The sequence below is a fragment of the Galleria mellonella genome, unplaced genomic scaffold, assembly GCF_026898425.1.
Source record: "Galleria mellonella isolate WM207_F2 unplaced genomic scaffold, CSIRO_AGI_GalMel_v1 utg746, whole genome shotgun sequence".
Classification (NCBI taxonomy): Eukaryota; Metazoa; Arthropoda; class Insecta; order Lepidoptera; family Pyralidae; genus Galleria; species Galleria mellonella.
In genome coordinates, this window is record NW_026442148.1 from 795,300 (window position 1) to 823,190 (window position 27,891).

Consider the following 27,891-nt stretch of genomic DNA (forward strand, 5'->3'; position numbering starts at 1 on the left):
GTCATAGCCACCCAACAGCCGACCAAGCGTGTGTCGAAGTATGAACTCTCTCATGAGTGATTTTTTATACCACTCATGAGAGAGTTCATACTTCGACTTAACTATTAAAAAAAAATACAAACAATTCGAGATTGATCTGAACGAGACTGGACTGTAATGTGAATACACACATTGTTTCTTACGCAAGAATAAATATTTTATTAAACCGATACCGGTACTATAATGTAGACTCGGCCTTAAAACCTCTTTCTTTTGGAAGACGTTTAAAAAAGAATGCACGCTTTAGTCTATGATTCGCACGCAAAAGAAAAAACAAGTTCCACATTCAAAACGTTAAAATGACAGCACGCAAATGTTCGCGCTAAGTCAAGTAACATCAAATCAAAACGTCTCTAAATCGGCATGGTACCATTTCAAAATTCTGAAGTATTCGCCAGTTTCTTCTTCTATTTATTATCTAAATTTATCAGTGTATTGTTTGAGTTCTGTAATCCGATGTATAACAGACGGGCCACGACGCTAACGAGTATTCCTGAAAGGAATGAAAATGCCGATGAGGTTAAGAAATGGGTGCCTAAAAAGAAACACGAAGTGTTAAAAGCGAAATATAAATGTTTGAAGAAACTATTTCAAATTTACGATGCCAGTGTAATAGGTAACTTTATTGTTGGTATAAATTGACCATGACGGTTTCCAGAGAGTGCGCGCATGGAGATCAACCTGACAGAATATTGTTTTGCATTGGGGTCGTCAGTCACCATTATTACGGTTACCATTTTCCATCAGGTGGGCCGTTAGCTTGTGTGCCATTCTAAGTTGCATAAAAAATTAACAATCCGCTCCCCGCCTAGTGAAAGGTGTATTTTAAGGCAATATGAAATAGTAACCCCGTCTGCGCTAACAGTATATTCAGGCGCTGCACCAGTGAGGGATGATAGGTGAGGATAAAGCAGGTTCCTCCCCAGCTAATTGTGGCGAATTCAACAATAAATTATTAATCACCACGGTATCCAGGGAGAGCCGCGTAAAGGTCGACCTAATAGCGTATATTGTTAGAAATGGGGCAGTTAGATCCAATCCCTATTCTCCTCATCAGAGCCATATGTCGACTGGTGCCTGCTTTTTTTATGGGACACAAAGTCATCTGAAATCATTTATTTATTTTTTAATTCTTATATGAGCAAAATTAAATTGGTGACAGGTATACTACCGGAAACATGCCAACAAGATGCGGAATTAATAGGCGGAACAGAAATAGACGTAAAGGAATGCAAACGGAAAAAGCGCTCGAAAAGAACGAAGACCGACGCGTGCGCAGGCACCGCAGAAGTATCTAACGGCGATGTCACTGCACAGTCTGAATCTGAGAGAGGTGACTAGAAATATAGAATTAAAATACGAGAAATTACTACATTAGTATACACATTACACTATTAGTATTCATATCAGCTGTTGACTGTCTAGTACTGAACATAGGCCCCCCCATAAGAATGCTTTGCCAATAGTTGCCACACTTGGCAGACGAATTGGCAACCGCAGTTGGACTCTGGTGATGTTTTCAGAGGGATGCTGCTGCCCATTCCTTGACCATTAATTTCCCTTCATCGTCTATTACGACACACACGGGAGAGAAAGGGGTGGTCCATTGTTATAAATTATTTTTTCAGTCCCAAATTCAGAATCGACAAAGAATAGCGTATCATGCATACATGAAACATTCAGGCGGTTTAAAGAAACTTCCTAGCAACAGATTGCATTTAAGTAAGCAATGTCGGAAAACAGTTGGTCGTTTAAACAGTGTATTCGGAGTTGGTGTTAAAATCTGACCTAATCAAGTCCTTTCCACTATGTATTTAAGATTATTTTCCAGGACGAGCCTGACCTGATATGTCTTTGCGAAGCTTGTTCGCATCTTGAGATAGGCGTCAACCAATTCAGGAGAAGACACGGCTCGCTCTCCTGCCTTAAATACACCTATAGTCCTTTCTCTACAGAATAGGTAATACAAAATAAAATCAGGCATATTTCAGCATCAACAATAGCCACCGCCGTCATGCGGGACCTAAAAATCACCCAATGCTCCTGCACCTCAACGCAATACGATGGCACTTTAGCGTCCAAGTACGACACAAACGCAACTACCCAAGTCTCCAAAGAGAACATGGTTAGGGAGCGAGAATGCGAATGCACACAAACTCATGTAAATCCCATACCATATATGATAGTCAATGAGAGACCAAAGCTGACGAGATTTCAGTGTTTCCTCCAAAGAATCTTTGGTATGCGCCGTGAATGTACACATTTTTCGAATGGCCGAATATATGCAGCCAGCGATAATAATATATGTCACAATTACCGCGAAAAACGGAAAAGGCGCGGGCTCAGATTCCGAAGGTTGAGAAAGCCAAAGAAGATTCAGTCTGAGAGTGCATTGAGGAATATAAGGAGTCCAACCATACTGACATGTGTGCAGTCCGTTCAACGGAATTGCCTAATGGATACAACCTCCAGGCAATGTCCAATTGTGGACTGTCAAATGATGTTTTATGGTAAGTAACTAGTTTATTACATTGAGGTCGAAATTTATGTTTAATTTTATTTGTTAGAGGTACAGTGTACGTAAGAAAGTAAAAACATGCTGGCAAGTTCTACTGGGAAAAGAGGTACCCCATAGGGTACCGGAAATAATCTATGATCAATATAACAGCAAATATATTACTAAAGTGAATTTTTTAATTGACGGTAATGGAATGGTAACCCCGCCTGCGTTAACGGTTTTTGCATAAAAGTCATGATAGGTGACAATGAAAAGGTAGGTTAATTAGCTCATCATGATGAATATACCTGGAATTCAGCACAATAGTTTAAAGGGGCACCTCTTAGAGGTTGACCTGAATATATCCTATATTGCTAGTAATGGGACTGATAGCCCGCATTACTAACAATCCCTTCTCTCCACTATAGAGCGAGTACTCGTCTTCAAAACCAGTGTCTTAAGTAAATGATAAGAGAAGAAACTGGATGAAACCAGAGAGGAATGTATGGAGAGTGGCCTTTGGCATTCAATACTCTGTCAATCTCGAAAGATAAAACTAATACAAAATAACTTGTTTACAGGTATTATCAACTATAATGATCATTTGAATCTATGCCATTTTACTGACAAAAAATATATTTGTCATTACTGTCACGAGGGATTCGAGCGGGAATACGATAAATATTGTCACGAGAATGATCACATTGGCATAAACAAACTAAACATAACCTCCACGCCGTCAACTGACAGACACTCTAGTAAAAAGGCTAGTATCACACAGACAGATCCGGAACTAACGAAAATCAATGTGCAAGAAGAGAAATTGAAGAAGATTGTGTCGTTTTTTGATAAAATAACAGATGCTGATCAAATGATAGCACAGATTAAGAAGGATAGATTTTCCGAATCGAACTTGCGAAGTCATAGATCCAAGATGGCGGCGACCACAGATAATATGACAAGTACAGAGAACAGTTCAGACGGTGATAAGAGGACGGTTAGCTGCGTAAATTTACGTAGAAAAAATAATAGGATTTATAATAATTATATTTCGTCTGGCGATTCGGACGCTACATCGCAAGTTCCATTCACCCCAGTAACTTGTAATTTCTGTGGAGAAAACTTTGAATTTAGGTAAAATAATTTTGTAATCTTAAGATTATCATTCAAATCTGATGATGGTGGTCTCCAGGATGCATTAGTTTTTTTTAATTGGGTGATAATGGAGTGATAACCCTGCCTGCGTTATCTGGCGGGGCACCAGTGAGTGATGATATATCTGTAAGGATTGAATTAGCCAGGATACTTTCCAGGGGGAACCACGTGGAGATCAACCTGATAAGGTTTATTGCTAGCAATAGTAGAAAATAGGGCTGTCAAGCCCCATTATTAACAATCCTTTTCCCCCCGGGGTGCAATAGTAGGCACGTTACTTTGCATATAGTTTCATTCATTCATTATCAATCTTCTCCTATCCAATGCTGGATATAGGACTTCTTAGGCTTTGGGTAAAATGAGGTCTTGGTTTCGATTTCTGGCCGGACCAATTTAGGAGATGAGCTATTTAGAATTGGCTCAGGTCTGAGTATTCTAAATTGTGCCCAAGATGCCTGGTTCTTTATAACACAGTGTTATCCTAGCTTGAAGCCCACGCGCTTGGTGTGTGACAATTATTTAAAAGTCCAATGTCAATTTCATTTCAGACGCCAACTAAGTCTCCACATGGACTTGGAGCACCGCATTCACGACAAATACTCCAAGTTCCACAGCTGTGCCGGAATAATCAACTCCAAGCGCAGCGAAATGCTCTCGGAACGTGGCAAGATCAGTATACATAGTGTAGACCATGAAGCGTCCACCATAAGACGCGTTAACACGTGTTCAACGTTGACTCAAGACTTAGAAACTTCTAGAAGGTCAGATGAATCGTTAACGTGCGACCCATCGACCAATATAGTGTACTATACTTCTCTGGAAACGACCAAACCGTCCATAGGGAGTTTCGTGAACCGAGGGGGTTATAAATGGGAGCCTGGAACGAAGATTATACATGTATGATTGTCCGTCTGTGTGTCGTATATTGTATTGTAATAGACTAGTACTTTTAACAGGAACAGTTTTTTATTTCCCACTAGATATGACTATGCAGTATGATGGAATACTTTAAGGTTGTGTTCGACAAAAATATCGCTTTCAGTTGAAAGAAAGAAAGAAAACATTTATTGCCAACAACAAAAAAAGTTACATCAATTATCAATAGAAAAAAAAAACTACATTTCTTATTGCCAACGTGGCCACCACCACCACCATATGTATATAAGGTAACCTCGCTTGCGCTAACAGGATACGCTGGCGGAGCACCAGTGAAGGGTGATAGATGAGAATGAAAACAGGCCAGTTAGCCCATCATGATGAATTCATCAGAAATTAACCATGATAGTTTCCAGGGGGAACCGCGAGGAGGTTGACCTGGTTGAGTATATTGCTAGCAATGGGATTCTCAGTCTCCATAACTAACAATCCCTCTCCCCCCCTATACCGATAGTGTAAGTGAGGTTACCTATCATTATTTTTACACATGGGTTAAACGAGCATGCGGCTCACCTGGTGGTAAGTGACTACCGCCGTCCATGATCACCCATAACACTAACGGCACTGCTGGTGTGCTGCCGGCCTTTTAAAAAGGAATATGCTCTTTTCTTGAAGGTTATGTTGTTGTCGAAATACTGCTGCTGGAAGTTAATTCCGTGAAAGCGTGGTTGTGCGTGGAAGAAAGTGCCTTGAAAAACGCATAGTGGAGGTCCAATCTGTCTTGTCATTAAAAGAGATATTTATGTAGTTTTATTAAGGTTTAACCACTTGAGCGTTTATATATCATATGCATAGCGTCTGTTGCATAACTCGAATTTGCAGCGTCGTTTTCATTGAATTTATGTAGGTCATTAATTTATGGAGATAATAAACTCATTTATCCGGGGGGAAAGGATTGTTAGTAATGGGGTCTAATATTCCCATTACTAGCAATATGCCCTCTCAGGTCGACCTCCATGCGGTTCCCCCTGGAAACCATCATGTTTAATTCTTGTCGAATTCATCATGGTGAGCCAACTGACCTGCATTCATTCTCACCTATCATCTTCCACTGGTGCCTTGTCGGTGTATACCGATAACGCGGGCGGGGTTACCATTCCATTTTGACCCATTAAAAAAAAACATTTATTTATTTTATTTATTTAACTTTTTATTGCACCATAAATAAAAATATACAATGACAAGTGAATAATTCAAGTGAAATACAGTAACATAAATACAGATTGAAATATACACATAAAGGTACGAGAGGCGGTGTTATCGCTAGGGGAATCTCTTACAGACAACCTTTGGTTAAAGGAGAACAGATAGAAATGGGCAGTGGGTGTAGCGAGCTAGCCTAGAGCCGATCGCCCCACGGGATAATTGGAATAAAACACAATAATATATTACAAACCACACATATTTATTGTAGTGTCGTTTTACGTCCTACGCATCTCGTCATCGACCGCGTGAGACCGCTAATAGCAAATAAACTAACATGGAAGCCATATTTATAAATCCCACTAGGATCCAGAGTTGTCCATAGACTAGTTTTTTTTTTTCTTTTAAACAAAAGCAACGATAACGTTTATACAGCCGAATACATTTTTAAAAAACCAAATAATTTGAATTGTAAATACATAACACTTTTACAATATGTTAAAACTTATTATATAAAATATAAATGTAAACTTAAATGTCATTCGATTCATTCTCGAATATCGGGTAATTTAGAGATAAAAGAAACGACTCACGTGCAATTAGATAGAGAAAGCTCGACTAGTTTCGTGATCAATTCGTGACACATGAGCGGCTGTGACGGAAGCGCGAGCCTGACGACACTAGTCGAGCTCTCCCGATCTAATTACACGAAGTTAAAACGGTAGTTATTATATTAAAATATATAATGTGTTTATGAAACCTTTAACAATATAAAAGAAACGACCGTTCATAAAACTACTATATTGGGCCCGATTTACACTAGTGTGATGGCTTCGATTCGCTCTTCATCAAGTAATAGTACATTACTGCAGCGGCCAGCAACTGAGGCATTGATGGACGAACGTACAAATGTGGGCCGAGGCGTAGCCGAGGCACACACACATACGTGAGTCCATCAATGCCTAGTTGTGGCCAAGGCTTGTATAGTACTTTTCTCAAACAATGCACGGAAATCAAAAACACAATTTTACTTTTTAAGTTCAATGACGAATAACGAATAATAATAATTTTTCATGAGCCATAATGTTCCTTTGTTTTTTTTTTTTTAATAAACAGCTTTCTATTTGCAAGCCAGTTCAAAATTTAAATAAAACCTTTTATTAGTTACTTCCTTGGTAGCCATGTTTCGAAGTAAAAGGTCATTCCATTTTTAAATTACAGGACAGATATGAGTTTACATAGTAATTTATCTGGCCGCAAAACACCACAGATATGGATTTTCATACAACTTTTACCGGCCGCTGCCCGCATGTATCTGGCCAGTACGGCAATTTAGATTTATCTCGAAGATTGTCAAAATAATGCTCACATTTCCAAGCATGTTTGAGAAAAATATTATAACACAATGTGGACAGTTCCGGGCACACATACGAGCAGAAATTATACTTAGAGATCTCAAATGATAACTTATATAAAGAAACAAATGTTATTTAAACTTGATTAGTTCTAAATTTCCATGGCAATCGTAAAATATAGTGTAAAAATTGTGTTTTTATATATATAAATAAATATATATATATATATATATATATATATATATATATATATATATATATATATAATATACAAGGTGGTTAATCGCATCTTGACATTTTTATATTAAAACTACACATTTATATATATATATATATATCACATTTTAACTACGACAACTGACATCAAACGGAAATTATTATACAGGGCGTGTTCCTTTTATGGGGACGTGAATGTTTTGTCAACGAAACTGTATTTTCCAAAAATTTTGAGTTACAAATATTTTGAGTCCTCCATACTAACTTCACATCAAGATGCTATATATTATTCTAAACTTTAGGTCTTATCAGCTATCACCTACCACACGTCTAGACAGACTAAGGCGTCCCGAATTGTAATGTGGATAATTCGGAACGATTCAAAGGGGGGTTGGATTACTAATTCTTTACACTGTGATTTTTTGTTATATACAACTTAGAATGGCAAACAAGCTGACGGCCCACCTGATGGAAAGTGGTAACCGTCGCCTATAGACATGAGCAGTACCATGCACATAACAGAGTACCCCCCATGCGTTGCCATTCCTGAGGACTAAGGTGTTATTCCTCTGTACCCAGTAAATTCACGCCATATCCCACCCTTTAAAACGAAACACAGCCATGCAAACACAACTGCTACACGGTTGAAACACGAACGAGACAGAAGTACCCAAGCATTTGACTTTTGTACAGTCTCCCTCTAGTAAACTCAAAATATTTCGTCATTTATCGACCCATATTTTTTTTACGATCCTTAAAGCGATATAGTTGGTAACGAACAGAAACATTCAATCGATTAATCGATTCATTTCTACAACTATTGGACATCAGCGAACTATCTCGTGGTCGGGTCGATTATCCGTTTGTTTACATTTCCATCGAGTTCTATCGAAACGGACTGTATAAAAAAAATATGTTCTAGACACGTCTCTCATTGTCGAATATTTTAAAACCACCCTGTATATTATTTATATATAATAATATAAAAATTAAACATTGTTATTTTTATATAATGCATAATGAATTCAATATGTTTCAAACAATATAATAATACATTTTATTAATGAAAAAAAAAAATAGAAATATCGTACATTCTTATGTTTATTTCTTAATGAATTTACGAGATTAAATATCTCGTTTCAACTAAGAGCTAAAAACTCATTTTAACTATTCAAGCCTTCTGTCACTTTCTTTCAAATTGTGAATTTAGCGCGAAAGAAAAAGACAAAACACCCAAATAGCCAGAATAAGTTTATTAGACTCTTTTCTTTTATAAATAAGGGCGTAAATTTCCCCATAAGTGTGTTTATAAATTATAATATATTTAATTGAAATATTAATATTTCGCTCTACTGTACTGTACTGTACTGTACAGATTTTCAAACCGACTTCAAAGAGGGAAGGTTCTGTGGAAACTTTGTTTTTTTAATAAATTAGAATAATTATTTAAATAAAAATAAATGAATTAGATTTAATTGACACTGATATAGAAAAAACACCCAAGACAAGTTTATAAGTTGCAAATTTACCAATCAGAGAATAAAGCAGAATTCAAAATAGTTTTTTTTTTAAGCAACTTAGAACGGCAAACAAGCTGACGGCCCGCCTGACGGAAAGTGATAACGAACTGAGAACCTCTTTAATTTTGAAGTCGTTTGAAAAAACGTTCAGCATATCGTCACAGTCGTAGAATACTGACGGATCTATATATGTAATATTCGTCAGATCCGTCGGTATTCTACGACTATGACGATATGTTTTATTACATTGTTTCGTTTAACACAACAAGAGGTGAAGCGATCTCACACCATCAAATCATTCTACACCATATAGCACCATACCATGATATTTCAATACTCGATATTATATGTATATTATATTTCTAATGCCAGATACAGAATTAGTTGAGATTACGTACTGTGCATAGAATAGGCCACCCCTTCCTTTCCCGTGGGTGTCGTCAGAGGCGACTAAGGGACGGCGAGGGATGGGCAGCAACTTCTCTCTTCAGCGTCCAAGAGTCGATTAAGGAAAGTTAATATTTAGTAGCAGCATCCGTCTTTAAACATAAAAGTCTATCTGCGATTGCCAACTTGCCTGCCAAGCGTGGCAACTACTATCAACCCCTCCCCCCTCCTTATGGGGGAAACTACGCCCAGCAGTGGACAGTATACGACTGTTACACCATTAATATATAAATAAATATCTTTCCTATTTCATTTCATAGTTTTTTTTTTTAATAATATATTTTTTAATAATACATAAAATGGGAAACGAGCTGATGGCCCAATCGACGGCGAGTTACAATCGTCTCCTAGTTAGGGGGGAGAGACTGTTAGTAACGGACACTGAGAATCCAATTGCTAGCAATACTCCCAAACATGTCGACCTCCAAGCTGTTCTCCCTGGAAACTATCATGCTTAACCTTGATAAATTCACCATGATAAGCAAACTGGCCTTTTCGTCCTCACCTATCACCCTTCACTGGTGCCCCGCCAGCGTGTACCGTTAGCACAGGCGGGGCTGCCAATACATTTACACGTATCAAAAAAAAAATGCCCCTAGTTATGAACAGTTATACGCGTACACAGTATATACTGTGATGCCCGCTGCATCTACTCATCGCATGTCATTCCCGAGGCAAACTATTATGAGTAAAGCTGTTATTGCTACAGGTGAAGCAAGTACGCAATCTCATTAATTCACATACCTAGCAATAGAATTATAGCATAAACATATGTCTTCTATTCTCTATGAGTGAACGCTATTTTAAATAAAACATTAAAAAAAACTAGCTATAATGTTTTTGGAGATATGACAACATTATGCCATGTTCTTTTTTCTATTTCTTTTTATGCAACTTAGAATGGCAATCAAGCTGACGGCCCACCTGATGGAAAGTGGTAACCGTCGCCTATAGACATGAGCAGTAGCATGGACATAACAGAGTATACTGTTTCGTCCATGATACCCCGCATGCGTTGCCATTCCTGAGGACTCAGTATTGGGACTACATGCAGATATTTACCATTTTCACCCATCAAAAAAAAAATAGTACCTACATACCTGCTTCTTTATTTGCCGACGTTTCGACGTAGATTGCACCATGTCAATCGAGAAACAATTTTATTGCAAAATTCTTTCAAGTCCCAATAGTGTATTTAAAATATGTGTAAATCAACGAGAAAATTTAAAATTAGAGTAAAATTAATTTACTGAATAGTATTTTGGAAGAAATATATAAAAAAAATGTGTAAACAGTTAACGGGTGATGTGATGGTGATGATGATGATATAAAAATGAGAACAAATCACCGTCAATCAAATGACATTAATGTATCACCATGTTTGTGTTGCAATTGTGAAATTTTGAATTTCCTCTGTTCCAGAAAATGGAGCAACATTTCCGAAAATGGTATTTTAAGTTCGAATGTGTTTTGGAAAAGATCCTTATATAAATAGTGTACAATTGATTGGGTTCAAATGAATCATGAAACTCTTGTACAAAGATAGTTCATGTCTTGGTTTAATATTTTGGATATATTATTCTAATTCACATGGACATAACCGCGGGTTACAGCTAGTTCAATGTACGTCTGTTTTCATAATCACGCCTATTAAAAAGAAAATTTTCTTTGTAAATCTAAAATATCGTTCACTCAACATTCCAAACCGAACAACAGTCAACATTTTATAATTTTTTTATCTCTTTCTATCTTAAAACATTTCCAAAATAACTTTATCTTTCGGCTCCCTCGGTCATGGGATATATAGTTTGCTCAGTGCCAAATCTACTTCGGCTTTGGACTGCGTTTATTCTATACATATTTTTGTCTATACCCACTGACAGTATCCAGGTTTAGAACCACGTGACCAACTTCTTCCCCTATCTATGGATTTGTTAAAGATTTTTTTAATATTTTTTTAAATTTGTAATCCACTCCGTGATTATTAGACAATTCTAAAGACATTACCAGCTGTACGATAGCTCTGTCTCTTTCATGCTTTTCCGCCTGTAGACAATAAGGGGGGGGCAATGTTCATTCCGAACGACAGTTTTAGTTATCATAAAATAACAGCTTTTAGTGTCTCTAAACGGTTATATCAACAGTTTTCACTAATATATTAATTAGCTACTTAATAATTAACCGGTTACATCACTATATGGTCACAGAATAAATCGCATTCAAATGAGATCGATATTATAGGGGCCAAACATCCGGCTCGAAGGACCATACATTTGAGTCACCAGCTTTGAATTTATGAAGGATTACAAATTAACGTGCGAACGAAACGCAGTCCAAAGCCGACTCCCACTAAGTGCGTGTTTTTTTTTTTTTATAAATATTAATGCAAAGACCTAAATTATTACAATCTTGCACTGCTATTTGTACATTGCATATAGTTGCAAAAAATATACTGTATATTCAAATGTCCGTAACGGGTAGATAATATCAATTAAATAAAAAAGTTTATCAAAACCAGTTACTTTTACAAATAGTTGATAAAAAAAAACAAACAAAAATTTAACATTGTCAACAAATAAAAAAATATTTTCAATTTCATATTACGTATATAAAATGTGATTACATATTATGTCAGACATTAAAAAAAACGGTCGTCGTTGATATAAATGCAAATAATGGCAAAATAACGTTATAACGTTATTAAACTAGTGATAAAAAACGGTTAATTTTTGTGTATTAACAAATAACATGTTGAATGTGAACAATATTAAAAAGCTGCATTGTTAACGTTATAAAGAGGATTTTTTCTGTGAAAAACTAGTTATTAGTGATTTTAGGGGAGCCTCCGTATAGGGTACTTTTACACAAAAGTACTACGTTAACATATAGTATATCTACATCGATACATTAACATTGGGGGCGCATAGACAAGTGGCGGGCGATTCTATTTTCAAATTAATTTGCGCTTCCAGCTTTGTGTAAAAAATTTTTTTTTTAATATTTATTAAAAAGAAATTCATAACTCTATATTTCTTTATCTATTATTAATAAGCTGATTATATTTTCTAACTGTAAAACGTACCGAAATATATTTAAACGTGAAACTATTTGCCATTTGTCTATGCCCTCGGAGGATATTAATTTGAATAGAGAACGAAAATTTATCGTATAGCATGTTGGATAAAGCCCGCCAAATTTTAAAATTGGAACAGTTTAACATTGGAGTTGGCGGCTGTTTTAGCTGATTGAAAGCGGTAACCGTGGCCTGTAGACACGAACAACACCGTTGATGTCATAGTATCCGTTATGGCGACCATGGTACCCCTCATGCATGCTCTCGAGGTATCACATATGTCTACACGAGTTTTCTATTCAATTAAATATCTGTATAATACCGATTGCGCTCGAAATTCTTACGTTGTCTATGGACTAATTCAAAACCGACAGTGTATTAACTTCTTATAATAATCATTATTATTCTATCTTGATAAATACAAACAAGTTTTTTTTTTATTTTTACATTCTATAAAAGTCTGAAAGCAAAAGAATAAATACCATGCAGAATCGACACTGTATTAATATTAGCTGAAAGTTTAATTTTTTTTTATTACCATTTAGCTTAAAGGCAATCACTATGAAATATACGTACTATATGGGATGGAGAAAGACAGGCTACTGACGAAATAGCTGGTGAAAACTAGTTATAATTACGTTAGCGTACTGGTCGTTCGCGTCCATTTCACGTACTACTAAATCAGGGCTGTCAACTTTGCAGTAATAAACATAAAATTTCGTTTTAATATCACAGTGTAATTTTTTTTGTAAGGATTAATATCAAGTAATTTTCTAGTACATTTAAATTAAAATTATTATTTATAAAATAGTAATTTCATGAAATTGTCAAATTATTTGTTCGACACTTATGGTTTTGAATTAGACACCATTTTGAATTCGAAAGTCGAGACGAATCTAAAGGCCTAATGCATTTTGTTAGCAATATTGTCAATGCCAGTCTAACAATTAGACAGAGATTGCTCTGTCTGCGTCCCGAATTGTCATGTAATCGTTCGGGACACAAACAAAACGTTGAATCACTGGTTATTTCTTTCACTGTAGTTTTATAATATTATTTTAAACGATTGTTTTGAAATTTTTCAATACAAATGTATGACCTCCAATTACAAATTAAAAAGTCACCTGATGGAAACTGCTGATTGTGGCATTCAAATAAGATAAATATTATAGGAGTCAAACATCCGGCTCGAAGGACCATAAATTTTTGTCTTTATAGTCCTTCGAGCCGGTACATTATTTAGAGCGACAACATTGCTAACAACGACGCCAATAGTACGTACAGTATAAGACTCGTGTGGAGGTATTATCGTTTACATTACGGTATGTACTTATCGATTTATACTTCTGGCTGCCTCCTTTTGTCCTGTAAGAGAAATAACATTGTTTTTTTTAGTTTTTCGAAGTATACCCTAAATTATAAATGGTGTATTTTGGATTTATGTAACAATCTGATGAGCTTGTTTGTCCTTCTACCACCAGATTGAGTGGTAACTGTCATTTATAGAGGAAGGGATTGTTAGTAATGGGAATGTTACTCCCCATTAACAACATGTTACTTTCACGTAAATTTTCGTTAACGAAGTAAAGAACTAACCATGTTGGTTTCAACGGGGAATCGCGTAGAGTTCGATCTGACAGAGTGTGTTGAATGCAATGAGGCTGTTAGAATAGCGAGGGTAGAGTTATCATGCCATTTTCATCCATCAAAAAAGCCTATATTCTCAGGAATGACAACGTATAAGGGATTCAATGGGTGTTAGTATACTAGCAATTCCGCCCGGCTTCGCATGGGTAGATAGGATTTTCTATAATAATATATAGCTTATGTTATTTGCTGACAATGTACATAGCTTTCTACAGGTGAAAGAATTTTTAAAATAAGTTGAGTAGTTTTTGACTTTATCCATTACAACTTAACATACAAAAAAATCAAATCTTTCCTCTTTATACACTAGACATCAATTTGGAAAATAATTTTTTATCTGATAAGATATACTTACAGATTGCTATAGAAAGAATCTCGCCATGTCTCCAATCAAATCTTTCCCGTTTATAATAAAATTTATGATGCATTTGATGGTTACCACTTTCTATCAAGTTTGAACTTGTACCATTAATTTTTTTGATTTAAAGTTGCATAAAAATCACCAATAGTAAAAAGATGATGACCAACCTGGAGGAAGGTTCTGGTGGTGGCGCTGCCTAGGACATGGAAGAGCAGGGCAGCCGGGGCGAGCCCATCTGCGTGAGGACACGGTCGAGCCACTGCAGTGGACCATTCAGGTGTAGCTCTATCCAGCAAGGCGTCGACGTCACTGTTTGCCGTCTGTGAATAAAAATAGAATTATAAATAAGTAAATAAAACTACTAGACATATGGTAATATAAAGGTGATGTGGAAGAGATTGTTTTAGCGATAAGACCCTTTGAAACTTGATAAAGCACTTGTATCCCATTCATGTTTCTACCGTGAAGCAGTTATATTTGCATGGCTGTGTTTCGGTTTGAAGGTTGAGTCAGAAATGGCAGTGAATTTACAGGGTACAGAGACATAACACCCGAGTCCTCAGGAATAGCAACATATGGGAGGTTTCATGAGCAAAACAGTATACTCTGTTATGTCCATGGTACTGCTCATGTCTATAGGTGACGGTTACCAATTTCCATCAGGTGGGCCATCAGCTTGTTTGCTATTCTAAGTTGCATAAAAAAAGAAAGTTTTTTCATTTGTGATTTCAAGAAGTATGTACAGTAGATCTTGGGTCTAGTCTAGTCTAGTCGAGCCACCCTTGGTCAAGTTGATCCTGTCACCTGTATTCAGCGCCCCATCCCTTGACGAAGCTCATGCGGATGGTGCACATGCGCGTGAGCTGAAACACCGCCTCGAAGCCCTGCGACACCGACTGCGAGAGCAGCGCCGCGAACTCCTGGTTGTTGAAGATCTTCAGGTTGCAACCTGCCGACACGACGACACTATATATCGTGTGTGGAACACTACATTTTATACAGTTACTAGCGGCCCGTCCCGGCTTCGCACGGGTGGACATTTTTACAACATTTTAAAAAGTGGTTATTGTGACATAACGATAATAGTTGGACATATAGTATCGCTAAGTTTTTTGTAGTTATCGATATTTTCTTCAATATTGTAGAACATACTTTTGTTCCATCACCAATAGTTTCCGCAGCGCACGTGACGAAAGATATTTTATAGCGTTTTTTTACACCTTGAGTTACGTTACTAAAGTTTTAGTAAGGATCCCTAATCATTTCTAACAATAAATATAGCCTATGTTACTCAGGGTGAATGTAGCTTCCTAATGGTGAAAGAATTTTTGAAATCGGCAAAGTAGTTTTTGAGTTTATTCATTACAAACATACATACACACAAAAATACAAATCTTTCCTCTTTATAATATTAGTGTAGATTATATATGTATATAGCGAGCCACCATTGAGACCACTGACACCACATCGCATTCAAAACTCGTGTAAACGTAACTTTTTTTTAATGAGTTATAATGAAATGGCAACCCCGCCCACGGCATACACTGGCGGGGCACCAGTGAGGGATGGCAGGTGAGAATGAAAAGGTAGGTCAATTAGGACATTTTGATGAATACACTTAGGATTCCCCACGGTTTCCGAGGGTGACCACATGAAGGTCGATCTGACAAAATATAATGCTAGCAATGAAAATGGTACTCCGCATTACTTACAATCCCTTCCTGTTCCAATAGGGTAGTTAGTCCATTACTAACAATCTCTTTCCTCCTCGTAAGCACGGTTACCGATAATCAACATCCCATGATGTTACATTCGGACGTGGCTATGGAAAGAGGATGCATACTGACCTGGTGGTATCTTGCAGACGGTGGCTGGGTGCCAACCGTAACGCTGGTTACAGTTGGGACTCTGCACAAATATTGACGAATCGCTGAGGCACTCGGCAAACACCTCACCTGCGGACAAATAACAATAAATTTCTTTACTAATTCCCCACTAATATTGTTAACATTTGCTATGTGATTCTAGGATAGAATAGGCCACGCCGTCCATTCTCGTGGGTGTCGTAAGAGGCGACTAAGGGAATTTAATGTAATAAATGTAATATTGGAAAACTGTGGTAATCACCTGCTTATTATTTATAAGGACTAGTAATAGTGTCTATGCATGTACGAGATTTGATAAAAATATAACCGTTATTTTCAATTTTTTCAAAAAGTATTTATTTATTCATCAATAACTAGCTTGTCCCATTCAAAGAAATCCCCCTCAGATTTAATACATGTATGCCAGCGTTTTTTCCAATTCTCGAAACACTTCAGAAACGCGCTTTTTGGTATCGCCAACAGCTCCTGTTTTGATTTTTCTTTTATCTCCTCAATCGTAGCAAAACGCTTTCCTTTCATCGGTGTCTTCGGTTTTGGGAAGAGAAAAAAGTCAGCGGGGGCCAAGTCCGGTGAATACGGTGGTTGAGGCATGATAATGGTTTTGTTTTTGGCCAAAAACTCTCTTGTAAAACATCTTTTATAAAATGCTCACAATTACCAACTCGCATTGGTATAACCTAAGATTTACTGGTAGAATTTAAGACGCTTTTACAGTAACATATAGGCCGTAACATATATACAATACTAAGTTGCATAAAAAAAAATTTAAAACTCACCGCCAATATAATACAGTCGTACGCCTTTGCCGATGTGGCGGCGCGTCTGTTCCACCACTTCGTTTCTATTCACATTTGACAGCAAACCGAGGCAGAATCTGTTGACAATGGAAATAATATAATTTAAGATGTTTTTTTTTTTATACAACTCAGAATGGCAAACAAGCTGACGGCCCACCTGATGGAAAGTGGTAATCGTCGTCTATAGACATGAGCAGTACCATGGACATAACAGAGTGTACTGTTTCGCCCATGATACCCCCCATACGTTGCCATTCCTGAGGACTCAGGTGTTATTCCTCTGTACCCAGTAAATATAAACCATATCCCACCCTTCAGAACCGAAACACAGCCATGCAAACACAACTGCTTCACGGTAGAAACACGAATGGGACAGAGGTACCCTAGCAATCGACTTTTGTACAGTCTCCCTCTGGTAATTTCTGTCCACAGTGTGGGATGATTATATATATAGTTTGGATTTTATTCTTTTTCTAACATCTGTCACTTTATTATTTTTTATTGTCCCTATTTATTTATTTATTTAATTCTTTATTGTATAAAAGTATGACAGAGGTAATAAAAAAAAGGCGTACAAAGGCGAGCTTAACTCTGATAGTTTTCTTCCATCAAACCCAAAGTGGAAAAGAGCATCAATGTCAACGGATACAGAAGTGTACAATATTGTGATAATTTTTAAACAGAAAAAATATGTACTGCTGTTCACTGCTTGGTTTCTTCATCTTTGACTCAACCCTCGATGATTCAAAATAATATTTTTAATGAACTTTAAAAAAAGGAGGTTCTCAATTTGTTTTTTTTTTATGTTAGTGATACAAAACATTAGTTCCCCGAGAAACAATCATGCTGAATTCCAGGTTTATATATCACGATGGGCTAACTGACCTGCCATTTCATTCTCACCAATCATCTTTGTGTGAAGCTGTGTGTCAGATAGCTAGTAATAAGTAAATTGAAACGTCATTGTTACCTCTCGCTGTTGCTGGGATCGGTGAAGCCGTCTACGGTGATGGAGGGCTGCGAAGCGTGGAAGGTCTCGCCGACCCTCGTGTTGAGCTCGTAGTAGCTGATACTGCACCAGAACGCCGGCTCGTGGTACAGCACCGGCGCCGCCTCCGTCGCCAGCCCGGGCGGCGAGGGTGTGAGACGAGTTAAATCTGTAACGTTTATATCTTTTGAATTACTAAATGGCTACTTATCATCATCATTTCAGCTTTTTTTTTTTTATACAACTTAGAATGGCAAACAAGCTGACGGTCCACCTGATGGAAAGTGGTAACCGTCGCGTATAGACATGAGCAGTACCATGGACATAACAGAGTATACTGTTTCGCCAATGATACCCCCCATGCGTTGCCATTCCTAATAACTGCCCACTGCTGAATATAGGCTTCCCCCTATTTGAGGAGTTTTGCCAATAGTTGCCACGCTTGACTGGCAACAGCTATTAGGCTTTACTTGGCAAGTGTGGTAACTACTGCCAATAACCTCCAGTAGGGAGGAGGGAAGAGGGGGACTGTTAACAACTGATGATCTTTTTCGTAATATACATTTTTCATCTTGCATCAATTTACTAGAGAGAGTCTTTGTACAAAAGTCGTTTGCTTGGGAACCTCTGCCCCATTCGTGTTTCTACTGTGGAGCACTTGTATTTGCATGGCTGTGTTCGGTATGAAGAGTGAGATATGGCAGTGAATTTACCCCTGTAAATTCAGTAGCATAAAACCTCAGTCCGCTTATCATGGATGAAATAGTATACTCTGTTATGTCCATGGTACTGTTCATGTCTATAGGCGATGGTTACTACTTTCCATCAGGTGGATCATCAGCTTGTTGGCCATAAGTTGGATGAAGAAAAAAATATCTGGGCAAGTTGTGAACAGGTTTAAGTATTTTTTTTATTCAAAATTACTTTTTAATGCAATTTGGAATGACAAACAAGCTGATGGGCTATCTGATGGAAAATAGTAATTGTCATCATCTGATAGTCATGAATGACACCATAGACTAATCACAAGGAAGTAAATGAGATATACACAGAACTGTTACATGTGGCCCAACAATATATAACAATAACATAATTGACAAAAAAAAATATAATAACAAAATTGTCAACAAACAGCCAACTCACTCATGTTGTCATTATGGTCCATCGGGTCTCCATCCTCGCTGATGTACCCGGGCGGTGGGGTCTCCACTGACGACGAATTCCTGAAATGAAGTCATGGATTATTAGAATTCATTGATGTTGATGACCTAGAGAAAGCCCCATGTACTAGGTACACATTTGCTATTTTAAGTTGTATAAAAAAAAAAGTATTTCTGCCACGAAACAGCTGCGTTTACATGACTGTTTTGGTTTGAAGGGTGGGATATGGCAGTGATATTACGGGGTATGGAGGCATATCATAGTCCTCAAAAATGACAACTCACGAGCGGATAGCATAGGCGTAATACTATATTCTATAATGATCATGGTTACTGTTCAAGTCTATAGGCGACGGTTACCACTTTTGATCAAGCTTGGTCTTAAATAAATCTGCTTTTAAAAGAAATAGAATAACCTACAACCTCAGTCTCGAATACTAAGCAAGCAAAAAGACCAAAGAACGCTTCATAGCTGAATTCAAAGGAGTTCTCAAAGAACCCTAGCGCTGTAAATATGAATAATGTGGACCAATGAGTCCAGTAATGTAGGTGAACTGCTGCGCCAGCATGCCCTTGCAGACAATGATTATCACATGAACAAGAACAGTACATGATGAGTACTAGGTATGCAGAAATGGCGAAGAGCAATTAAAATATTAGGTATGCTCTCTATCATTGTACAAATCACGAATACTAGGACTGCAGAAGTACTGAAGCGATCACATAATTACAGACATTACGTCAAATAAGAAAGAACCGTAAATAATAGGCGAGTACTAGGCGCACAGAAGAACTAAAGAGCAGTTTTAGTATTTACAGATTTTGACACAATTATATTTAATTAATAATGACTTGCGAGTCGCGAGTACCAGGAAAGCAGAAGTATTGAAGAGTGTATAATATACTAACACGTGCACGGTAGTGTTGCTGGGCACCTGCTGCGCGAGCGTGGCCTCCAGGTACATGGCGCTGTGGCCACCGCCGCCCACCACGCTCACCACGCCGCCGCCCGTCTGCATCACGCTGCAACACGACACACCACCCTCATTTAAATTTACTGGCTTCACGGCGGGAGGAAGTGATTGACACTTGCCATGTGCTATAAACAGTTCGACTACAGATGGTGTCATAGTGGTTAATTTCTGGCAAATTAATTATGATGGGTAAACTGACCTGACTTCATCCTCGCCTATCATCCGTCGCTGGAGTCCAATAGGCACAGGCTGGGTTAGCATACCATCATAGAACTTTCATACATTCAATTATTATACATAAAGAAATCCTATACATTTAATCTCCTCTGGAAACCAATGTGAATAATTTCTCGTGAAATGTTATGGGATAATTGAACTGATCTCTTCTCCCCTATCATCTCATAGGTCGAGAGATGGGGCAAACTAGTATGCCGCAAGCATAAATAAACATAGACCTGCCTCTATTGGGGGTTATAGCAGTAGTTGCCATGCTTGGCAGTACGGATTGACAACCGCAGTTAGGCCTTGGAGATGTTATAAGAGGGACGCTGCTGCCCATCCCTCTTATAAAGTAACTAGCTAGTAAACTTCGGAGGAAAGGGATTTTTAATAATGGAGTCTAACAGTTCCACTGCTATTGGGTCAACATTCATGTAATTCCCCCTGGAAACCATCATGGGCGCTTTTTGTGGAATTTATCACGATGGACTAACTGACCAATTTTCATCACCTATCATCCCTCACTGATGCCCCGCCAGCTTATACCGACAATGCAGGCAGGGGGGGGGGGTTATATTTAATGGTGGCTTATGTTCCAGCAGTGGACAGTTAAAAGGCTGATAAGATGATGATGACTGTATAAGATAGTGTATGTGTATCCAACCCACCTGTCGGGGGAAAGGGATGTAAAGTAATGGGAACTAGTCCTCACTGCTAGCAATATCATGGGCGAAACAGTATACTCTGTTATGTCCATGCTACTGTTCATATCTATAGGCGACGGTTACCACTTTTCATCAGATGGGCCGTCAGTCTGTTTGCCATTCTAAGTTGCATAAAAAAAATATATACCCAGCTGGATCAACCTCCTTGCAGTTCCCCTTGGAAACCATCGTACTGAATATGCCTACCATGAAATATTTTCCGAAATTTCGGGTTCGAACGACACACAATTTTAATATTAAAATCAGATGATATGTACCGTTTAAAAAATATTAAAAATACTAAAATATCGTTCCTTTGGACTTTTATATTAAGATTTATGACGAACGAAATGTTAAGCTCCATTAACTAGGTTAATTTCGTTATGAACAAAAACACGAAATTGAGTACGAAAATACGAAATTTGATTTCATGGTAGGCCCTCTGTGCCAGCAGGGTTGCCATTTCACTGTCAAACATTAAAAAAGAACCCACCTGTCTGTATGGTCGTGATGCAGGTAGTCGGTGTAGGGCGGCGGGGCGCGGACCTCCCCCTCCCCGCAGCGAGGCACAAGGATCGGAGGCAGAGCTGTTAACAAAAAAATATGTCTGTTTTAAGAGATTTTCCAAAGAGACCTCTTTACTAATCCTTATATCCTACTCCCCCCCCCCCCCCCCTTCTTCAGAAGGGCATAGAATTGTTGTAATTGGTAATCTAACAGCCAATTTTATTTAATTTAACAACAATTGCTAGCAATATACTCTATCAGGTCGAGCTCCAAGTGGTTTCCCTGGAAACCATGTTAATTCTTTATGTCGTCACGATAGGCCACTTTTTCTCACCCCCCCGGGTGATTGTTATTAATGCAGACTACTAGTCTCATTGTTAGCAATATACCCTGTCAGGTCAACCTCCACATGCCCTCCCCCCCTTAAAAACCAACTTGCTGAATTCCTAGAGCTTTCATCATGATGGGCAAACTTACTTGCCTTTTCATCCTCACCTATCATCTCTCACTGGTGGCCCGCCAGCATATAACGTTAGTGCAGACGGGGCTATTGTCATCCACATTCCATTGTCATCCATTAAAAGAAAAACCTACACTCACCAGGTGTGTCAATTTTAATGTAATGGTAGGGGTTGATGCACACTTCGTCCTTCTTGAACTGGTAAGTATACTCGCAGTGGTCCACCGGCTTCAGTTCATGCTGACTCTGCATAATAATAATTATTTATATATTTCGACTTACTACTCAATATATAGTTGGCTTTATTACTGGGAGTACGGGCTGGTTGCCAAGTATCTCGCAGAATTTACAAGCGGAGACTTTGTACAAAAGTCGATTGCTTGAGTACCTCTATCCCATTCGTGTTTCAACCGTGAAGCAGTTATATTTGCATGGCTGTGTTTCGGTTTGAAATGTGGGATTTGGCGTGAATTTACTGAGTATAGAGGAATAACACCTGAGTCCTCAGGAATGGCAACGCATGGGGAGTATCATGGGCGAAACAGTATACTCTGTTATGTCCATGGTACTGCTCATGTCTATAGGCGACGGTTACCACTTTACATCAGGTGGACCGTCAGTTTGTTTGCCATTCTAAGCTGTATAAAAAAAAATGAAACACGTTTAATTTGAGCCCAATAATGCAAACATGGGGCATTAAATGTTATAATAAGATACCGATGGATATCTTATATGTACCTTTTAATAAGTTTAAAACTGTTATTAAAAAACACTTATTGAACAAAGCCTATTACACACTAAACGATTATTTGAATAACAAACGTGCATGGTGTTAGTGCATCATGCGCGGGCTTCTAACGACCGTGTAATTTTAGACATAGTACATTTAAATAAATACACATAATGTTAACAGAGATTTAAAAGAGTAACTGTTGAGTTTCTTGCGGGCTCTTCTCAACAGATAACGACCTTCCGAACCCTGTAGTAAATTAAACAAAAAATTACGATTTCAAAATGCTTGTAAACAAATCTATTTAATTAAAGATGATTTGAATGTTGTGCTAGATTACATATTTTCCATTGGCATTTTGAGTAATGCCCACAAATGCAGGACTCAAAATGATATAACTTGTACTGACCTGTAGCTGCGGCCACCGCCACAGCCTGCAGTAAACAACATGCGGCAACCCCTTTCTGTACTGTCCGTTGATCACGTTATCGTTTGGTTTCACTCTGTAAAGATAATAAAAAATTATGTGTATGTCTATATTAGTGTAATTATATGATTATATTATATGAATATCCTATCAGGGAAGAAAGGTTCTTAAGTGGCGACCCCGTACAGGCAAACGCAGTCCTACACTGCAACCGACCCCCCTCCACTAGATGGAGTGATGATTTAGACTAGACTAGACGAAGTCAGGTCTTTAAATTGGTGATTATGGTATAGTAACCCTGCCTGTACTATCGGTATACACTGGCGAGGCACCAGTGATAGATGATAGAGACGAGGACGAAAGCAAGTCATTCAGTCCATCGTGAAGAATTCAACAAGAATTAACCACGATGTTTCCAAGGGAAACCACATGGAAGTTGATCTAATAGGGCGTTGTCCCAAACCATTTTTAACAATCCCTTTCCCCCACCGCAGGGAGTCAGTGGATACAGGTGGTTCAAGATTGTTCCTTATGGCAGTCTATGTGGAAGGCTTATGTCTAGCAGTGGATGCATAATGGCTCATTTGATGATGATGATTAGATGTATATATTAAGTATTACTTTATTTTTCCTCTATTCAATAATAAACCCCCTATGTATATCTGGGTTCACTCAATGGTTGACTTGTATAGAACACTCATTAAGTCCACCAAATGTACATATAATTTTACAGTGCATTATAGTTTAAATAAATAAATAATATTTTAAATAATTAAAGATTGTGTCCCATAAAAAAAGACGACTTCGATTGCAACATGAAATATAAAAAATTTGCATGTCTACATCCTTTAAAGCAATTAAACAGATGCCAAAATAGTACCACATGGCTTTTGTAATAAATTTAAGACTGTTTAATGCAAATAAACTCAATTTCAATTTCAACAAATCCAATTATGTTTTATTTCAAATTAAATTCTTTATTGCAGGAATACGGGTAGTTTGAGGTGATTCGTTAGTTTGATATAACTTTTTTACTTATTAACGGAATAAATAAATCAAACACTAAATGTTAAGTAAAGCAAACCACAACAGATTAGTGAACAAGTAACATGTAAAATCAATCTCATATTTATACATACATACATATCTGTAACGTTAGTCTTTCATTAGGGTAGGCACAAACAAAACACCAAATACAAATAAAAATATTTGGTGTTTTATTCGTTAAACGTTAATTCGTTTTAAACAAACCTCTTTAGCTTCCTCCACATTCAGCAATCTTTTCATACACACACACCGGTTATGGGTACTTTTAATTTGGTAGGATTATAAATCCTACTAGCTTTTATCCATAACTTCATGCATGTGACTGAGATATGTTTACTAATTGGCATAAAACATAGCCTATGTTCTTCTCCATCTAGTATAGCATGTGTAAATCAAATTCCACAGTGGAAATAATATCAGAAAAAATACTTTAGTATTGTACAAGCTTGTGCATGTATTACCCCTAGTATTGCAGGCATTCATAAGCTATGGTAATTTCCTTCAGATGGGTCATATGCTTGTTTGTCTCTTCAGTGATATAAAAAACAGAACTAAAATGTTAATGTTCATCATGCAATAAAAATTTTATTAAGTCACTATTTGAAAATTTACATTTTATTGCAAAAAATATATTAAACTCATCTAAAGCAAAATATAATGTAGGTATTTTGAGTAGCAAATTATATGTAACTTATGTTTGCTATCTCTATTTAATAATCAAAACAAAAATATTTAAAAAAAATTCAATACATTCCAACAAGACTCCAATTAGAATATTTAATTAAGAGCCAATTAACAGAGTAAGAATAAAAATATTTCCCTACTTCCTTGTCACTACATTTGGAAACAAATGTAGATAAAAATCGACGATAAATAATTATTCAAATATCATTTTTTAAGATAATTATAGATATTAATAAAAACATTAGCTTACTATAATCTTATCTAACCAAGATATTGTTATTTACAATTACCTTTATGTATAAAATTGGTAGCCTTCGAATATCGCTGAATCGTATAATATATTGTAATCACAAAGACTTTATAATAATTTAAATTAATAATGTTGACTAGATAAACACGCCAAACACTATAATTCAGTTTAAAAACGTGAATTATAGTGGAAAAATGGCAAATTACTAAAAACCAGGCGCCATGTTGACATAAAAGATTCGATTTGTTTTGACGCCAAAATGACCTCCGTCTATGGTTATGTAACTAAATTGCGGAGGTCACATCGACCTGTGGGTCATTAAACTTTTGCGACTACAAAATTTGGCTGGTTTATACATCCGCGAAAATATGCAAGCACAGATAAAGATTTATCTTTTTATTTGTAGGTTGCAAGAAATAATACAATTTTATTTTTCTATTTTCATCTAACTATTTAAGTATTAAAAATACTTATTGATTTAAAAAAAATATATATATTCAAGTCACATCAGCAGCAGGTATATATTTCTGAACGAAATCATTAGGTATCTATTTGCATCCTCATGCTGCATTATCAATATTTCTACATTTAAAATTAAACTCTACGCCAGAAGAATAGAGGCTATTCAAATATCGCAAAATTGACAAACTACAATGACCGGAAATGTCACAATTCCAAGTATTATCAAAAAAATAATAATCAATAATGTACTGACCTAGGAATAGTAACACATTTAGTATGGCTGTTTTGGCTAGATATAGCTTTTTCTAATTCTTCTAGAGCACCACTCTTCTTTAATTTTTTAACTAAACTTTTTACAGCTTTTTCGGACCACTTGTCTTCGGCTGCGGATGATCCTTCAGGACCTTTTTTCCAACCTAGAAGTCTTTTCACTACTGGAGGCGTAAGCGGAAACATGCCGCACCAGTTCACTTGTTAAGTCATCAAAATAATAATTTGAATAACAAATTAATTTCGCGCACAAATACTACGTTCCGTATTTAGATAAACTGTCCGCCATATTGAGAAATTAATAAGAATGACAGGAACAACACAACAGCATTGACAGATGAAATGTGTCATCAGTCAATCAAGAAATTAAAATATATCTGTCTTCTTCCTTCTCTATGTTTTTTGCATATAAATATGTTGCATTAAATTTTGTAAATGCTCCATTTGTGCCCAAATATGTTCCCTTTTATTTATAAAATTTGAATTACCAATTTTTTTCCATAATTAAAAGATTTATTTCCTTTTTTCTTTCATAGACAATTGTACGAGCAGCCAGTATTATTGTAGTGTTGATCTTTCTAATATAAATCAATGATTAAGAATCAATAAATTATAATCAGTTTAACATGAAAATTATTTTTAATTATATACAACCATTCAGTTATGAATTTACTTACGTGATTTATATAAAACTTATTTTGCCTTTAAATTTAAAATAATACTAAGGGATACATAAAGGCATACATATGTACATGATTTTAGGCTCTTCATTCCACCTAAAAATTTGAGGACAACAAAAACGAGAAATGTCAAAAAAATAAAAAAATATATTTTAGGTTTTTCGTTACGATTATTACATAAAAAAGTAATAAAACAAATATAATGTATAACAATACTTTTATCTATAAATAACATAAAGAAATTATCGCTTTTGCTGAAAGAGTCATGGCTATTTTTAAACTCGCTGAAGTTCATTGAGAGGTCACGCGTACTAGTCGACAATAGAAAATTATTAATTTATAATTTTTCTTTCTTTTACAATATAAAATTTTAAAATACAATTAGTTTCTTACAAGAATATAGTTTAATAAAAATAATTATAATCTTGTATTAAGTGAATAATGCTTCCGATTTAGGAACCAACAACGGAAAAAAATAACAATAATAATTAATACATATGTATATGTATGGAAATAATAACTAGGAGTTGGCATCAACGTTTACCGTAGTATTTTGACTTCGGGCTGTTGGATGTCCTAATTCTATAGTTGAGAAAGAGAGATGATATGTTGTACTAATCTGACTACCTAGTATCTGCTTACCTACTTTTGCATCAACGCGGACAACCACCAACACTCGCCCGGAGTACAGGGAAGTATAGTGCTACAGAAATGGTAATAGACAACTTCTATCCATGGTCTTATATATTTATATACCTTTATCTGAGCCTGCTTGCTATAGAATTTTTTTATACTATTTTAATTAATTTAGTTTGTAATTCATAACACCATAGTTTTATTTTGAATCTAAACAAAACTATTGAGTCTGAACGATACACGGTATCAAAATTATTTAAGAAAATTGTCGAAGAATATTTTTTAAATGGCTTCTTTTTCAAGTTAATATTACTCTGAAATTATTAGTTTATATTTTATCAAACTCTCCAGCTTGGCAGTTTTTATAGAAGTAGTGCATTTATTGAAGGATAATCACTGACTTGACTTTTACTGGTTCGATGAATTTTGTTATATTATGAGAAATTAGTAGTTGTAGAATTAAATTTAAGTATTATCATCATAACAGCCGTTAACTGTCCATTACTGAACATAAGCCTTAGGCGTCCCACTATTGAATTTGCCAATAACACGTTTCGTAAGCAGGTTGGCAATCGCAGTTAGGCTTTTAGTGATCTTTTAAGACGTTGCTGCCCATCCGTC

The 27,891-nt window shown here is 36.6% G+C and overlaps 2 protein-coding genes across 2 annotated transcripts; one reads left to right on the plus strand and one right to left on the minus strand.

Moving 5' to 3' along the window:
- The first annotated feature begins 89 nt into the window (after nucleotides 1–89).
- On the plus strand, nucleotides 90–4,646 carry LOC113515280 (uncharacterized). Its single transcript, XM_026899446.3, has 5 exons — nucleotides 90–655; nucleotides 1,202–1,372; nucleotides 2,031–2,549; nucleotides 3,118–3,670; nucleotides 4,240–4,646. Exons 1-5 carry the CDS (start codon nucleotides 403–405, stop codon nucleotides 4,592–4,594), a joined length of 1,851 nt encoding a protein of 616 aa, XP_026755247.2. The 5' UTR covers nucleotides 90–402; the 3' UTR covers nucleotides 4,595–4,646.
- A 1,365-nt stretch (nucleotides 4,647–6,011) lies between these two features.
- Nucleotides 6,012–26,263, minus strand: LOC113515254 (mothers against decapentaplegic homolog 3). Its single transcript, XM_026899410.3, has 12 exons — nucleotides 25,938–26,263; nucleotides 23,224–23,317; nucleotides 22,225–22,330; nucleotides 21,611–21,704; nucleotides 20,130–20,243; nucleotides 19,204–19,283; nucleotides 18,043–18,229; nucleotides 17,052–17,149; nucleotides 16,237–16,344; nucleotides 15,194–15,338; nucleotides 14,557–14,709; nucleotides 6,012–13,746 (listed from the first exon to the last, which is right to left on the minus strand). Exons 1-11 carry the CDS (start codon nucleotides 26,138–26,140, stop codon nucleotides 14,586–14,588), a joined length of 1,353 nt encoding a protein of 450 aa, XP_026755211.1. The 5' UTR covers nucleotides 26,141–26,263; the 3' UTR covers nucleotides 6,012–13,746; nucleotides 14,557–14,585.
- Nucleotides 26,264–27,891: the final 1,628 nt, after the last annotated feature.